Source organism: Staurois parvus, unplaced genomic scaffold, assembly GCF_062004578.1.
Source record: "Staurois parvus isolate SC_StPar_1 unplaced genomic scaffold, SC_StPar_1.0 ptg000021l, whole genome shotgun sequence".
Lineage (NCBI taxonomy): Eukaryota > Metazoa > Chordata > Amphibia > Anura > Ranidae > Staurois > Staurois parvus.
In genome coordinates, this window is record NW_028317817.1 from 493,778 (window position 1) to 511,511 (window position 17,734).

At 41.1% G+C, this 17,734-nt stretch overlaps 1 protein-coding gene across 1 annotated transcript in view; it reads right to left on the reverse strand.

Annotated features, from left to right (window-relative positions):
* The window catches only part of ANO10 (anoctamin 10), a 156,393-nt gene extending 142,500 nt beyond the window's left edge, over positions 1-13,893 (reverse strand). The window contains exons 1-2 of the mRNA XM_089690671.1: positions 13,830-13,893; positions 6,428-6,581 (exon numbers count right to left, since the gene is read on the reverse strand). Coding sequence (XP_089546797.1) covers positions 6,428-6,569 — 142 coding nt within the window. The 5' untranslated portion in view covers positions 6,570-6,581; positions 13,830-13,893. The remainder of the gene's footprint in view (positions 1-6,427; positions 6,582-13,829) is intronic.
* Positions 13,894-17,734: the final 3,841 nt, after the last annotated feature.

The following is a 17,734-nucleotide window of genomic DNA, read 5'->3' on the forward strand; positions in this document are numbered from 1 at the left end:
CTGGTACCTAGTCCCGGCTAGAATTGCGAAATATACCCCTGATTACCCCTCAGTTTGTTTCAGGGGCTGCGCAGACCTGGGTACTTTTTTCCATATTTGGTGGGATTGCTCCATCGTCCGTGCATTTTGGGTGGAGGTTTTTAAAATATTATCTACACTCAGTGCCGTAACCCTCTATCCCGATCCATTAATCGCGCTTCTTAACCTGCGACCACCTGGCATCGCTAAGGCGCATTTCAAACTTATTCTACAAGTCACCACCGCAGCCAAGCAGGTTATCGCTAAATCATGGAAATCTCCCTCGTTGAGTATGACTGCAGTTTCGAATAGGGTCACTCAGGCAATGATTCACGCAAAAATAGAAGCCACTATCCTAGATTCCATCCCTAAGTTCAAGAAGATTTGGAATCCCTGGGTAGAGCATTTCCTTCCATCCAATTTTGATGACTCCCTTCTCAATCCGTAATCTGAATCTTTTGTTTGACGGTACCATTCCTTAACCATACTGTGGGTTTCCCCCTTCTCCCCCTACTGTGCAGCCGTATGCCCCTTCCCATCCTTTCCCCCCCCCCCATTTTGTTAGGCCTTAACTGCCATTTGATAGTCCTCTTTATTAGTGATGCCTGACCTTGTATTATTGGGTTTCTTACTGTGCAATTAATGTACACCTTCAATGACCCATACTTTTGCTTATTATTTTATACTGTTCCATGTTAAAAAATAAAATTGTTTGAACAAGAAACAAACAATAGGAAGGTCAGGATAAATTAACCCTGACTATAAGACAATCTACAAAGACTATAATAAATCCTTCAACATAAATGTGCGACCACCACTAAACAAGTGCCCACATGTACCAAAGTGTAAATTACCGTGCTCTAGTCCCCAAACTTGGGACTATACTGCTATATAAATAGCAAAAAATTGCAAAAAAAAAAAGTGACGCAACTAGCCGGACAAGAGACGGAGACGTGGTGACATCACTTCCAGCGCAAGCGCCATCTTGACACACCCATAGGAGTACACCCAAGAGTTCCTATGAGGATCTGTGAGCATTTTTTTCTCATAACACATGTGATTGAGCATTTAGAGCAGTGGTTCGCAACCTGTGGGTCGCGACCCCTTTGGGGGTCGAACAACCCTTTCACAGGGGTCACCTAAGACCATTGGAAAACACATATTTCCGATGTGTAAAGAGCAGCTACTGTGTAGAGAGCAGCTACTGTGTAGAAAGCAGCTACTGTGTAGAAAGCAGCTACTGTGTAGAAAGCAGCTACTGTGTAGAAAGCAGCTACTGTGTTGAAAGCAGCTACTGTGTTGAAAGCAGCTACTGTGTTGAAAGCAGCTACTGTGTTGAAAGCAGCTACTGTGTTAAAAGCAGCTACTGTGTTAAAAGCAGCTACTGTGTTAAAAGCAGCTACTGTGTTAAAAGCAGCTACTCTGTTAAAAGCAGCTACTCTGTTAAAAGCAGCTACTGTATTGAAAGCAGCAGTATTGGAGGTAAAACAACACTTCATGACTTATAATTACTGGGTACATAATTTTATGGTTGGGGGGGTCACCACAACATGAGGAACTGTATGAAAGGGTCGCGGCATTAGGAAGGTTGAGAACCACTGATTTAGAGTATTTGTTTTAATTATTTATATAAGTACAAGTGTAGAAGTGCAGCACCAATTTTGTTATCATTTTGATCCCATTCTATCCAGGTGTATAGCCAGGTGTCAGCAGCAACCCATTCCTAGAATAATAGCGTATTCAGTGTAGCGCAGGTGGTTCTCCATTGACATTTCAGTTTTCCGTTGCATGACCGCGCAACTGTCCGTTAAAGTAACGCAAAAAATGGCCTCTGGAGGGAAAATGGTACATAAATTATTTATTCTGGCCAATGAAATTAATTAAAGCCTAAACGCTTGCCACACCTAAACACGGTACACACTTTTATATGCGTCAGGCGTTTTTTCTGCCAAAACGCTGCTACCAGGAGAAAAGGCTTCTAGGAGAGATAGGAAAAGATCCTGTGTGCATGAAGCCTGAGTTTGAAATTTATATAGTGTTTATCCAGCTTTACAGTGAGAAATGAATAGTGAACGATATCAGAGATATCACCAAAGCTGATCTACAGACCTCATCTGTATCAGCAGCATAAAATGTAATCTGGACATTCCCCTACACCTCCCAGACAGAGCCTGTTGAACAGCTTTAGATTCCTTGTATGCTATAATTATCTTCACCAAAAGGCCAACACCCTAGACACAACCTTTTCTGCTGTACAGAATCTGAACAGAAAGGCCAACTCAGACGGTTGTTCTTGTTGGCAAACATAGCCATTGGAAATACACTACATGTAACAAAGTAAGGCTTTGTATGCACCAGTGCCTAGAGGAAGCGTTTGGTGCGATTTTCTTAGATACGCTCTATGCAGATCTGTGCTGAGCTTCATAGATCAATACGGAATAATGCCACTAAAATCACAGTATGTCTGTCAATGAATGGGGGCCTTGTGCAGAAGAGGTAGAAATGACTGCCAGATGCAACAAGAGTGCTGGGTGTGCATTACACAGACCTAAACAAGCTCCAACCTTTAGGCCCAGTTCACACTACATGCGTTTCAGTTGCTTTTTTTTTTCTGCACCCAAAACGCACAGAAAGTAGGTTATATGGTTGTCAATGTCATAGTTCACCATCAGGGCTTGCAGTTCCAGTGCATTGCGGTTGCAGAAAAAAAAAAGTAGAACATGCTGCATTTTTTCTGCACAGAACTGCACTATGGTAAAACGCATCCAAAAGTCACCGGAACGCACCAAAATGCCCCTGTTTAGATTGAAGAAAAACAGAGGGGAAAAAATGAACTGGAATGCATAAAAAAGTGTCAAAAAATGTGCATGCTGAAACGCATCCGGAATGCATCTGGACTGCGTTTCTATGGTGTGAACCTGCCCTTAAGGCCTCTTGCACACTCTAAAATCAACAGTAAGCGAGCGCTCTGTGTGTATCAGCAGCTTGCATAAGGATGAACCCCTTGATCCTCAAGTAAATAAATAATATAAAATGCAGCACTAAGAAATACAATATGTCAATAAAGTGACAAAGTGGCAAAATGAAGCGCATAAAAGCGCTAGATATTGTGATTAAAAGTGTCGTCAGTAAATGATGAGAGAAATAGTGAATGGATGATAAACACAATGATAAATCATATACTCGTGAGATGACAAATGGTCTGGAGGTACTGAGGTAGAAGACAAATGATAGTAATAAATCCAAGCTAATAATAAGGCAACTCAAATTTATTGAGATACAAGCAGTCCACAGATGAAACACATCAGATAATGGTGCTCGTGACTTCCGTGATAGGAAATGAAGTACGCTTGCACTCACCGGAAGCACAATTTAATTGCGCATGTATAGAAATGATGGTGGTCATCAGGGCACTGGCAGGGATAGGGGGATCCACTGGTACACACTGCACACAGGAAAGGCACTCCAGACCTCACAGTTCGGACCCTCTCAGCACACAGGATCAGCTCCTTCAAATGTACTTCACCTGGAATAGCCAGAGCAAAACCGCATCCACCTTAGATGGCTCAAATAAGCCACCAGACAAAAATGTTCTACAGGCCGCCGCAATCAGCAACAAAGCCGCCAGCAAACCGAACACTCCTGCCACTGGCTCTGAAGAAGAGGTACAACCTTGAAACGCGTCAGCCACCAGCTATCCAGGGGTTCAAAGTCCCCCACCAGACCACCTTCAGGGGTTCCTGGAACACTTTGCATCCCTTGCGACATGTTTTTCATTTTAATCTGATTTTATTTCTCATGAGTATTTTACAATATATAAATAAATCTCATTTTTAGGGTAATGCACTAGGCCTGTGCGCCCTTTTTGTTTCCTATATACAGTTCTCTTTGGATTTCCCTGGTCCGTTGAGGGCAGCAAGGCTTGCATTTCTTTCCTACTCATGTTAGGATATTGACATTGTGGAGTCCACTGTCCAGCACAGGAGCACAGGCATTCGGTTGCATTATTCTTCTTTCCACACCCCGATGTGCTTTGCTGTATGAGCAAAAGACCCTTGAGTCATTGTATCTACAGCAGATTACATCATATGGCCTAGCCACGATGTCTCTCTTTTTTATTTTTTGGTTTTATGTTGTTTTTTGTATTGTCTTATATAGAGGTGATGGCTACCAGCAGTCTTTACTCAATTGTATCACATGCTATTTGGCTAATAAAAGCATATTTTGATTTGTTTGAGTATCGCATTGTCCTTTATCTAACCGCTTTTTTCTTGTGAATTCTCTGTTCACATTGTTCTTTTTTCTTGCACACTGCTGCCTGAAACAAAGCATTTTTTGTCATACAGGGTTTTGTTTTTTGTTTTTTTTACTGACGTAAATGTAGACCATGGATTTCAGTGTACCTGAACACACTTATTATTATTATTTACAGATGCGTACACATAACCTCTAATTGGCATTTTAACCCGTGTGTGTCACCTTGTGTGTCTGTACCAAGGACAAACATTCCAGGATATGTAAAGTTTTGATCATGGCCATTTGGGTGATTTCTGTTATTATGATTTAAAAAGGAGCCAACAACTATTTGATAATAAATGGCTTCATATGGGCAGCACAGTGGCTAAATGGTTAGCACTTCCGCCTGGCAGTACTAGGGTCATCGGTTCGAATCCCAACCATGGCACCACCTGCCTGGAGTTTGCATGTTCTCCCTATGCCTGCGTGGGTTTCCTCCAGGTACTCCGGTTTCCTCCCACACTCCAAAGACATGCTGGTAGGTTAATTGGATCCTGTCTAAATTGGCCCCAGTATGTGTATCTATGAATGTGAGTAAGGGACCTTAGATTGTACACCCCTTGAGGGTTAGGGACTGATGTGAATGTACAATATATATGTAAAGCGCTGTGTAAATTGACGACGCTATATAAGTACCTGAAATAAATAAATATGATCATCATCCTTCAATAAAAGAGCATTTTTTGGCATGATCAGTCATATTTTCAATATCAATGCCAAAGTTTCACAATTTCTGCCAGGGTATGTAAACTTTTGAGCACAACTGTATACAGGCTAGTGTCTAAGATAACCACAAGAGCTTTCACTTGATGACATAAACCTTACTGTGGGGATATGCATGTATTAATGTATGTACAGGAGTCTTCAGTGGTTGCATCACGGGGGCTGTAGGGGACTGGCCTAAAAGGCACATTTGCAGAGTTGGATTAAACAGCTCCGGCCATTGGGTTAGACAGGGTGGGCAGGGGGGGGGGGTGACAATTGCATGGAGGTGAACTTTAAGCACTTTATGTTTCAATATTTTTATTTAGTTTTCAAGGATAAACATGGAAGAACAGGGAAAAGAGATAAGGTTAAATCATACAACATTACAGTAGACAAATATGGTTGATCAGTTTGTTGTAGATCTGCCCTCTGGACAGATGGGGTATTAGTCTTGTTTAGCAATATCATCAGAGGTATTCGTGTGCCTTTGAAGGGCCTTGGTGAGGAGTTAGGGGGATTGGGGGGGGGGGTGGTGGTGGAGAGGTGGGGGCGGGGGGGTAGGGTGGGGAGGGAGGAATATAACTGGGGAATTGAGTAGATACCAGTCTTAGTGCAGGGTGTGAGTTCATTTCCTGAGATGTCATCAAGGTTGTATATTACATTTAGGGTGGTTTAGCCATCAGGTCCACTGGAGATTGAATTTGTGATAGGAGGAAGTGTTGATTGCGGATAGTTTTTCCATTTGGCATGAACTTTAAGCACTTTAAAGGCTAACATAATTTAAAGTCTTCAGTTAGGGATTTGTTTCATCGAAACAAAAAGAATAAGATAGGGGAGGAAGTTGTATCATCGGCCATTTTAAAATTAGGCTCCTTCAAAATGTTTTATTTCTTTTACAACAAACTGGCATTTTGTTGATGCTGATTTCAACCAGTAATGGGGTATAATTCCCAAAACATGTTAAGTTGTAAAAACATGTAAACAAAATCTGTAAAGTCTTGGTATATCTGCCTTCCGCACACCTACAAAGCCTTTATGCACAATTTGCAAATGCACATTTTTCTGCTCATTTCCCTACACACATGTAGTATCCTATTCTTTCTAATTGTCCCTGTTCACACTTGTATGCCAAGTGCCCTAAACTCAAAAGAGTACTCTACCTTTTTTTTTTTTTTCATATACATGTATTTTTGACCTCATAGATTTCAATGGGAGAGCATTTCTTATACAACTGCTCACCTCCCCTTGCCCAGCCTGGTAAGCAAATAGCTGAATCTTGATACAAATTGCACAAACACCTGTAATAAGCCTGAAAAAAGCTTAGAGATCACCAGGAATATGCTCTGTTCAAGCGTGAATGCAGGCTTTTACATTTCTTCATAATGTTGCTGATAATTAAAGTACATACCTCCATCCTTTCTGTGGGCTGAGATTTTTGATACAAGCCATTCTCTTGCTTCTGGTTTGGCATTCTTTGCAAGCTCTATCACAACTAATGGTTTGAATTCAGGCTCCGAATGAGGCACGCTTTTGAAAGAGCCTCTTAGCATTTTTAAAGAGATCTGTGCATTAAAAAGACAACTGCAGTTAAGAGTCAGAATGAGAATAAATAAATTACATCCAAGTTAAAAAAGCTTTTACACTGTTGTAAACTTTTCCCAGGCAAACTAGTCATAAACCCTACAAAACTGGTAAAAGTACAAATATCTTTTGCAGTTTTCCACTTTAAAAGACAAGTCTGGCACAACATAGAATAAGCCAAATGTAGAAAATGTGTAGTTTTAAAGTAAACCTGTCATTAACCCGGCGAAAATAAAGTGGATTTTGTAAGTTTGCCCACTTACAAAGAAACGAAGGCTCTAATTTTATCACAGGTGCATTTTAAATAATAGAGACAGAATGTTAACCAAAAATCAAGGAAAAAACACGATACAAATGTTATAAACTGAGTTGCAGTTCAGTGAGTAAAATAAGTATTTGATCCCCTACCAACCAACAATAATTCTATCTCCCACAGACTGGTTATGTGGTACACAGATTGGTCCTGTCCATTTAATGCAGGCCATAGACGGGGAGAAAAACGGCCGATTTTTCTTTAAAAAAACGAAAAATCGGTCATTCAAGCGGCCGACGTTACCAGCAATGGTAAAAAAAAAAAAAAAAAAAAAAAAAAAAAAAAAAAAAAATCGGCCGATTTTCATCCCGTCTACAGCTGGCAAAAAGTGTCCCTGCAGAGAGCTCCGCTATTTCTTTGACAGTTCCTTGACATTTATAGCGGTTGCAACAATGCATCTATTTGTATCAATTTAGGATACAGATGTTTTTATTCGGAAACAAATAGATACATTGTTGCAACCGCTATAAATGTCAAGGAACTGTCAAAGAAATAGCGGAGCTCTCTGCAGGGACACTTTTTCCTGGACTGAAATTCCTCTTATTTTTCATCCTCTTCTTCTTCTTCCTCTTCTTCTTCATCCTCTTCTTCTTCATCCTCTTCTTCTTCTTCATCCTCTTCTTCTTCTTCATCCTCTTCTTCAAACTCTTATTCTTCTTCATCCTCTTCTTCATCCTCTTCTTCTTCTTCCTCTTCTTCATCCTCTTCTTCATCCTCTTCTTCATCATCATCCTCTTCTTCTCCTTCTTCATCCTCTTCTTCTTCATCCTCTTCTTCAAACTCTTCTTCTTCTTCTTCATCCTCTTCTTCTTCCTCTTCTTCTTCATCCTCTTCTTCTTCTTCTTCTTCTTCTTCATCCTCTTCCTCTTGCAGGTCACTGCTCATGCGCAGATTTTTTTTATCGGTAAAAAAATTGGCCGATTTGCCCATCATTGCCGCGAAAATCGGCCGATCGGCAAAATCAGCCGTTTTTTTTCCAACTTTACCGATAAAAAAAATCTGCCGAAATACCGAAAAACGGCCGAACAAATAGCCGACTAACGATCCGAAAATCGGCCGATTTTATTTTCAGCCGAAAAATCGGCCGATTTTCGACCCATCTATGGCCTGCATAAGAAGGTGATCCTAACGACAACTCGTCATGTGTATAAAAGACACCTGTCCACAGAATTTCTTTCTTGGCCAAAGAGCTTTCAAAGGACATCAGGGACAAGATTGTAGACCTGCACAAGGCTGGAATGGACTACAAGACCATCAGTAAGAAGCTTGGTGAGACGGAGACAATTGTTGGAGCAATTATTTACAAATGGAAGAAAATTATCAATTGCCATTGGTCTGGAGCTCCATGCAAGATTTCACTTCATGGGGTAAGGGTGATCATTAGAAAAGCAAGGGATCAGCCCAGAACTACACGGGAGGAGCTTGTGAATGATCTCAAGGCAGTTGGGACCACAGTCACCAAACAAACCATTGGTAACAATATTCCACCAAGGATTGATATCCTGTAGGTTCCCATCCTCAAGAAGGCACATGTATAGGCCCATCTGAAGTTTGCCAATGAACATCTAAATGGTTCAGAGGATTGGAAGCAAGTGCTGTGTTCAGATGAGACCAAAATTGAGCTTTTTGGCATTAACGCCATCGAATCACCATGTTTGGATGAAGAAAAATGCTGACTATGACCCTAAGAACACCATCCCTACACTCAACCACAGAGGAGGAAACATTACGCTTTGGGGCCAATTCTCTGCTAAAGGTACAGTACGACTTTGCCACATTGAGGGGCCAATGGATGGGGCCATGTATTGTAAAATCTTGGATGAGATCCTTCTTCTCTCAACCAGAACACTGAAGATGAGTTGTGGATGGGTCTTCCAGCATGATAATGACCCAAACGATACCGCCAAAGCAACAAAGGAGTGGCTCAAGAAGAAGCAGATTAAGGTCATGGAGTGGCCTAGCCAGTCTCCAGACCTTAATCCTATAGAAAATGTATGGAGGGAGCTGAAATTTCGAGTTGCCAAGCGACAACCAAGAAACCTTAAGAATTTAGAGAAGATTTGTAAAGAAGAGTGGACCAAAATCCCTCCTGAGATGTGTGCAAACCTGGTAACCAACTACAAGAAATGTCTTACCTCTGTGCTTGCCAACAAGGGTTTCTCCACCAAGTACTAAGTCATGTTTTGCTTAGCGATAAAATACTTATTTTACTCTCCGAACTGCAACTCAATTTATAACATTTGTGTCATGTCTGCATCTCCAGTGAAGTGACTGGCCTCAGGTGATACACAGAGAAAAAACAAATCTTCCTACATGAGTTGTACCTATGTATCTGCAGCCTTCTTTTCTCTACATCTGTTCAAAGTGCTACTTGTTCAAAGCTTGTCTGAGCTTCCAGAAAGCAGAGGGCAAGAGCTCTGAGAGCTGATTGAAGGGAAGGGACACATCCCCCTTCACACAGCTCACAGGAACAGAGCTGAGGCTGTCACTCTGCTGGAACTCCCTTCCCTGTCACCATTTTTCTCTTTGTGTCAGCAAAACTTGTCAAAAGTGACTCATGCTGATAGCAGAGGAATGAGGCAGCAGATAGAAATGAAACCCAGTGCTCTTAAGTGAGACAACTACACTATATAGAGGGATATGCTTTGTTCATATTTCATGTCTGAGGTTAACAACCACATTAAAAGATCCAAGACGACAGCCACTAAGGCTGTTGGGACTTGTAGTTCATTCATTCACAGAACTCTGTGAATGAATGACAGAGCTGCAGTTTTAAAAATTGACAGCTTATACTGCTGTCTTGTCGGGGGGGTTGAATGGAAATCAGGCAGTCGTTGCAACATTGGGAACGTTACATGTTTTACCCTAAAAAACAGGTGGAACATGTAACATGTTCCCAAAGGTGAACTTATCCTTTAAATGCACCATGATGAAAAATATACCAACAGAGGCTACGTTCAGTTCTACTGTATATTTAAAAAAAAAATAGTGTATTTAAAATATTGGTTATGAAGTTATATTTTTTTTAAATCAAATTCATAGTCTGAATTATCTAGGTGCATGCAAGATTATTTTCAGTGGCACCCAGGAGATCATTATTATTATTAAACAGGATTTATATAGCGGCAACAGTTTGCGCAGCACTTTACAAAATGAAGGTAGACATTACAGCTACAATACAACTTGGTACAAGAAAAAACAGAGGGCCCTGCTCGTTAGAGCTCACAATCTAAGAGCATTACATGGCACCAAAAGCCCTACAAATATATAACGCCACCGATATAGGCTGTAAACGATAGCTCACTAGGCTGTCAACTAGATGACACTAGGTGTACAGAACGCCTCCCAGAAATGTAATTTTCAGCTTGTGTGAATGGCTTAGTCTGCGCTAAGATACAAGTCAGATTTTGGACATCCTCTGCAACAAAAATTTAATTTTTGGTGAGATACTCCCTAAAGGAAATCTTATCTAAAGGGATGCAGACCCCGCCACGTTCCTCATTAGAGCTCTGCAAAGGCAGCAGCTGATTGATAATTATAAATCACTCCCATTCACATTTATTTTGCACATGGACATAAACAAACAGCTATTTTTTCAGAATAACAAAAGGTAGGATTCGGCAAGTTTGTTAAAATCCTTGCAATGTACATAGATCACCCAGAGGGAAATGTTTTTTTCTCAACAAAAGTGGAGTTACTCGTTAAGGATTTGTGAGCTATATATTACATTTTTGTTTTGGGTTTATTCCTGCTTTAACTGCTTTCCCCTGCCACCCTATAGTAGATATACTGCTGCAGTGGTGTGCAAAATCACATACATACATACATACATACATACATACATACATACATACATATATATATATATATATATATATATATATATACACACACACACACACACACATACATATTATATATATATATATATATATATATATATATATATATACACACACACACATACATACATATACAGTGGGGATGGAAAGTTTGGGCACCCCAGCTAAACATTTGTATTAATGTGCATAAAGAAGCCAAGGAAAGATGGAAAAATCTCCAAAAGGCATCAAATTACAGATCAGACATTCTTATATGTCAACAAAAGTTAGATTTTATTTCCATCATTTACACTTTCAAAATAACAGAAAACAAAAAAATGGCATCTGCAAAAGTTTGGGCACCCTGCAGAATTTATAGCATGCACTGCCCTCTTTGCAAAGCTGAGACCTGCCAGTGTCATGGATTGTTCTCAATCATCGTCTGGGAAGACCAGGTTATGTCAATCTCAAAGGTTTTAAATGCCCAGACTCCTCTGACCTTGCCCCAACAATCCGCACCATGGGTTCTTCTAAGCAGTTGTCTAGAAAACTGAAACTGAAAATAATTGACGCTCACAAAGCTGGAGAAGGCTATAAGAAGATAGCAAAGCGTTTTCAGATGTCAATATCCTCTGTTCGGAATGTAATTAAGAAATGGCAGTCATCAGGAACAGTGGAAGTTAAAGCAAGATCTGGAAGACCAAGAAAAATATCAGACAGAACAGCTCGCAGGATTGTGAGAAAAACAATTCAAAACCCACGTTTGACTGCACGATCCCTCCAGAAAGATCTGGCAGACACTGGAGTTGTGGTACACTATTCCACTATAAAGAGATACTTGTACAAATATGGTCTTCATGGAAGAGTCATCATAAGAAAACCTCTTCTACGTCCTCACCACAAAAATCATCGTTTGAACTTTGCAAATGAACATATAGACAAGCCTGATGCATTTTGGAAACAAATTCTGTGGACCGATGAGGTTAAAATTGAACTTTTTGGGACGGAATGAGCAAAGGTACGTTTGGAGAAGAAGGGGCACAGAATTGAATGAAAAGAACCTCTGTCCAACTGTTAAGCATGGGGTTGGATCAATCATGCTTTGGGGTTGTGTTGCAGCCAGTGGCACAGGGAACATCTCACGAGTAGAAGGAAAAATGGATTCAATAAAATTTCAGCAAATTTTGGATGGTAACTTGATGCCATCTGTGAAAAAGCTGAAGTTAAAGAGAGGATGGCTTCTACAAATGGATAATGATCCTAAACACACCTCGAAATCCACGGGGGATTACATCAAGAGGCGTAAACTGAAGGTTTTGCCATGGCCTTCACAATCTCCTGACCTCAACATAATTGAAAATCTATGGATAGACCTTAAAAGAGCAGTGCGTGAGAGACAGCCCAGAAATCTCGAAGAACTGGAAGACTTTTGTAAGGAAGAATGGGCAAAGATACCTCAAACAAGAATTGAAAGACTCTTGGCTGGCTACAAAAAGCGTTTTCAAGCTGTGATACTTGCCAAAGGGGGCAGTACAAGATATTAACTCTGCAGGGTGCCCAAACTTTTGCAGACGCCATTTTTTTGTTTTCTGTTATTTTGAAAGTGTAAATGATGGAAATAAAATCTAACTTTTGTTGACATATAAGAATGTCTAATCTGTAATTTGATGCCTTTTGGAGATTTTTCCATCTTTCCTTGGCTTCTTTATGCACATTAATACAAATTTTTAGCTGGGGTGCCCAAACTTTCGATCCCCACTGTATACATATATATATATATATATATATATATATATATATATACACATACATACATACATGATTTTTCATTTCTGGGTAGGGGTCCCAGCCGGCGATTACTCGCTGGCACCCAGTGATCAAGCAGCATTACGGACAGAGGGAGAGAACTGTTTTGTAAACAATATAGTTCTCTCCCCTGTCAGCTCCTGCACACTGCTTTGTATGGCTGAGCCATGCAAAACAGTGTGCTTACAGAGAAAAGTACACACACAGCAAAACAGCACACAGTTAACCCTTTGATCACCCTACATGTTAACACCTTCCTGTCCAGTGCCATTAGTGCAATGTCAGTGCTTTTTATTAGCACTGATCACTGTATTGGTGTCACTGGGGATGTCAGTGACACCAAGTCAGTTCCTCCCAGTATCAGAATGCCCTCCGTAGTCCCGCTATAAGTAGCTGATTGCAGCCATTACTAGTAAAAGAAAAAAAAATTTCAACTATATAAGCCACCATTTGTAAACGCTATAACTTTCACGTAAACCAATTAATTCACACGTATTGGCATACATACATAATACATAATATACATTTTGGCCTAAATTTATGATGAATTTGATTTTTATTTTTTTTACTGGACATGTTTAATAGCAAAAAGTCAAAAGTACATTTTTTTCTCAAAATTGTCTGACTTTTTTTTCTTATAGCGCAAAACATAAAAACCACACAGGCTATCAAATGAAAGAAAGCTCAAATTGTGGGGAAAAATGACGTAAATTTAATTTGGGTGCAGCGTTGCATGACCGCGCAATCGTCAAAGTAACGCAGTGCCGTGATGCAAAACAAATGGTCTGGTCAGGAAGGGGGGTAAATCCTCAGGAGGGCAAGTGGTTAAAGGACTAAATTATTAGAGCCACCTGTTTTTTGCATTAGAAGACATACAGAGCATATGTCCTGGCTGTTACTCGCAATGATTCTACTTCAGTCCAGCACTCCTAGTAAATCCATCCCTCATATCAGTGACACGGTGCAGATTCCTTGCTTGTGTCCATAATAAGTTACATAGAGATGAATACTGATCGCCCATACTGTATACAGTGTAAACAGGAGGCACACTACACAGATCACATCAGGACAGATGACAGAAACAATACATGTGTACATGACAGATAAACAGAACATAGCATTCCTATGGCCAATGGCAGGACTGGGCTGTGCAGCTGGTACTAGAGGCATGACAATGACATGGTGGATGTACTGTCAGTGCAGCCACTGTGCATGTCAATGACAGAGCAGCACACCCAGTCCAGTGTGATCGGCGATCAGTTCCCCCAGATAACACAATGTATACTTACTTCCCCTCTGCACACTGCACTCCTCCCTCTACAACTCTGCTACAGGACCTTCCCTGTGTCACTGTCATGTGACCAGCTCCTGGGGTGGGCGGGGCCGGCTGTGTCAGGAAGCTGAGCTGTCATAGAATGCTGCAGGAGGCTGCCACCTCTGTATGGAGTGACTGCAGTCAGGCTGACATGAGATTCCAGTCATTTAATAAATGCAAAGCCAGCATTAGTGTGAGATGGGTGAGGACTGGGGCTCACTACTGATTGCAGAGATATGCCAGGAATGTGCAATATTAGGAGATATCTCTGAGCGACCAAAGGCCTTTCCACAGCTCTGCTCATGACTGCACGCTTTTTTAGGTTTTGTGCATTTTAAAAGCACATTTCGGATTCACGTCATATTATTTGGGCTGTATAGATCGGAGATCTCCAAACTAATTCCATCGGGCCCGCTACGAGATGTGATCCGGTCTGCAGCTTAGGCTGGCCATACACTATACAATTTTCTGCCCAATAGATTTACCTTCAACTATGTAGCACAAGGGCCCGCCTAATTGGATACAACTGAAAGTGTTGTTAGGTCTGACCTCCTATTACATGGTTTTTGATAAATCTAAACCAAAAATCTCAAGAAAATTGTATAATGTATGGCTAGCCTAAAGGATCAGTAGTATGTCCTGAGACTCAGATCTCCTGTGTGCACTGACTGAAGAATCAGATCAGCTGGTCTCTGCTTCTAATGGGGACCCCTGATATAAGGGGGGGGACACAGGTGTGAGGGGGGGGGGAAATCGTGATTGGCAGACTTTTGATTTGAAAGGGAGACTCTGATTTAAAAAGGAAGGGGGGGGCTCTGATGTAAAAGAGGAACTCTGATGTGAAAGGAGGACTTTTCTTGTGATGGGCTGGGGACTTCTGATCTAAAAAGGGGATTCTGATGTGATGGGAGGCTTCTGATGTGAAGGGGGACTCTGATGTAAAGGGGAGACTTCTGATGTAAAAGGGGACTCTGATGTGAAGGGGGACTCTGATGTAAAGGGGAGACTTTTGATGTAAAAGGGGACTCTGATGTGATGGGAGGCTTCTGATGTGAAGGGGGACACTGATGTGAAGGGGAGGCTTTTGATGTAAAAGGAGACTCTGATGTGATGGGAGACTTCTGATGTGAAGGAGGATTTCTGATATGAAGGGGGACTCTGATGTGAAGGGGAGACTTTTGATGTAAAAGGGGACTCTGATGTGATGGAAGGCTTCTGATGTGAAGGGAAGACTTTTAATTAAAAGTGGGACTTTGATTTGATGATTTGACTCTGATGTGAAAAGAGAACTTCTCTTGTGATGGGCTGGGGACTTCTGATGTAAAAAGGGGACTCTGATGTGATGGGAGGCTTCTAATGTGAACGGGGATTTTCTGATGTGAAGGGGGGACGTTTGATGTAAAAAGGGAACTTTAATGTGACGGGGGGGGGCTCTGTTGTGAAGGGAAGACTTTTGATTAAAAGCAGGACTTTGATTTGATGGGGGGACTATGATGTGAAAGGAGGACTTCTCTTGTGATAGGCTTGGGACTTCTGATGTAGAAAAAGGGACTATGATGTGATGGGAGGCTTCTGATGTGAAGGGGGATTTCTGATGTGAAGAGGGACTCTGATGTGAAGGGGGGACTTTGATGTAAAAAGGGGACTTTGATGTGATGGGTTGGGGCTCTGATGTGAAGGGAAGACTTTTGATTAAAAGCAGGACTTTGATTTGATGGGGGGACTCTGATGTGAAAGGAGGACTTCTCTTGTGATGGGCTTGGGACTTCTGATGTAGAAAAAGGGACTCTGATGTGATGGGAGGCTTCTGATGTGAAGGGGGATTTCTGATGTGAAGAGGGACTCTGATGTGAAGGGGGACTTTTGATGTAAAAAGGGGACATATGAGGTGACCTTATTTCATGGGCAGGCTTATTTCTTCATTGAAATGTGATTCATGAATTCATAGAACAGTGTGGTATAAATCAATGCAGGTCATACACCCGGGCACATGGAGAACAAATGTCCTATTCCGGTCATTACACTGCATTAACCCCTTCCTGCCAAGCGGTCTTTATCCATAGCGCCCCCAGGGCACTGCTGTGTTTATGGTAGGAGTGCATCACAGACAGGTCCGGGTCTCATATCAGCAATCGGGAACTGGTCCTCCTGTGACTGGCTATCACAGGGATCAGTCAGTGTGCTGCCCACCCGTGTTTTGTTCTCCTCCTGAATGGAGGAAAAGATACATTGAATCTCTTTCTCTTTGCTAGAGGAAAAAATTGTAAGCAAAAAGAGTGGATGTAAAAAAACAAACAAACAAATATTACACAAATAAAGTTACGATAGTTGGATCCGGGTCAGGTCTACCCCTCCAGTACTCACTGTAGTGCCAGGCTGTAGAGGGGGTGGGAGCAGATAGCTTAACCACTTCCTGTCCAGATACTTTCACCCCCTTCCTATCCAGGCCAATTTTCAGCTTTCAGCACTATCACACTTTGAATGACAATTGCGCGGTCATGCAACACTGTACCCATATGAATTTTTTAGCATTTTTTTGAGACAGATAAAGCTTTATTTTGGTAGTATTTATTCACCACTGGGATTTTTATTTTTTGTTGCTATATAAATGAAAGTCCACAAATTTTGAAAAAAAGTGTTTTTCTTACAAAATGTTGCAAATAAATAATATTTCATTATAAATCTTGGCCAATATGTATTCAGTTATCTTTTTATAAAAAAAAAAAAAATAACCCAAATTATTTTTTAACCAAAAATTATATTTAAAAAAAAAAATGTTAATTTTTTTTTTTTTTATTATTATGTATGGGTTTTTTTCTACATACTGTCACCCTAGCAGTAGTGTCACCATGGTGACACTGTATTACTTGTGGGGGGTGATGAAGATTTTTTTTTTTTTTTTACACTGATTGCTTTTACACCCATAAAGGCTGTAAAAACAATAATTTCTCCTCTCTGGCTGCATTCTTGCAGCCATTGAGAACTACTGTGTGAGCTGTGATTGGTCACAGCTTGTCACATGGTACAAGGCTGTGCCAGGGAGCATGCACAGTCCAAAATGGCGGGCGCCGTTTAGGAACGGCAACCTGCGCCTGAACTGCCAATGTCCAGCCGTTTATATACAGCGGCCAGACAGCAAGTGGTTAACCAGCTGCTGGTCAGGCATCTGTGTGGATCCTGACCTTAAAGTGACATTAAAGGCTTTTTTTTTAATTTATAACAAACATGTCATGCTCACCTGCTCTGTGCAGTGGTTGTGCACAGAGCAGCCCCGATCCTCCTCTTCTTGGGTCCCCCGCTGGTGCTCCAGGCCCCTCTCTCCTGCAGCTTGCTATGAAGGCACCCGAGCAGGCTCACTCCCATGCCGCTGCTCTGTGTGTCCATTGTGTGGATCAGGAATGCCTGTATAATCTTTCACATTCACACAGAGAGACGTGTTGCTCTTTAACAGACGCGCAGGGCTACAGAGTAATTAATAGATTAAATTAGCAGAAATTTGATTTTTTACCTCTTTTTAGGTTCAGAAGGTTAGGTTAATAAATCAACAATATTAGTAAACATTAAATGCAATATAAATGATGATAACACTGCACTAGGTTAGCCACTTGCCCTCCTGAGTATTTACCCCCCTTCCTGACCAAGGCCATTTTTTGTGATGCTACGCTGCGTTACTTTAACTGAAAATTGCACGGTCATGCAAGGCTACACCCAAATTAAATTTACTTCCATTTTTCCCCACAAATAGAGCTTTCTTTTGGTGGTATTTGATCACCTGTGCGTTTTTTTATTTTTTGCGCTATAAGCAAAAAAAGACCGACAATGTTGATTAAAAAAAACAATATTTTGACCTTTTGCTATTAAACATGTCCAGTAAAAAAA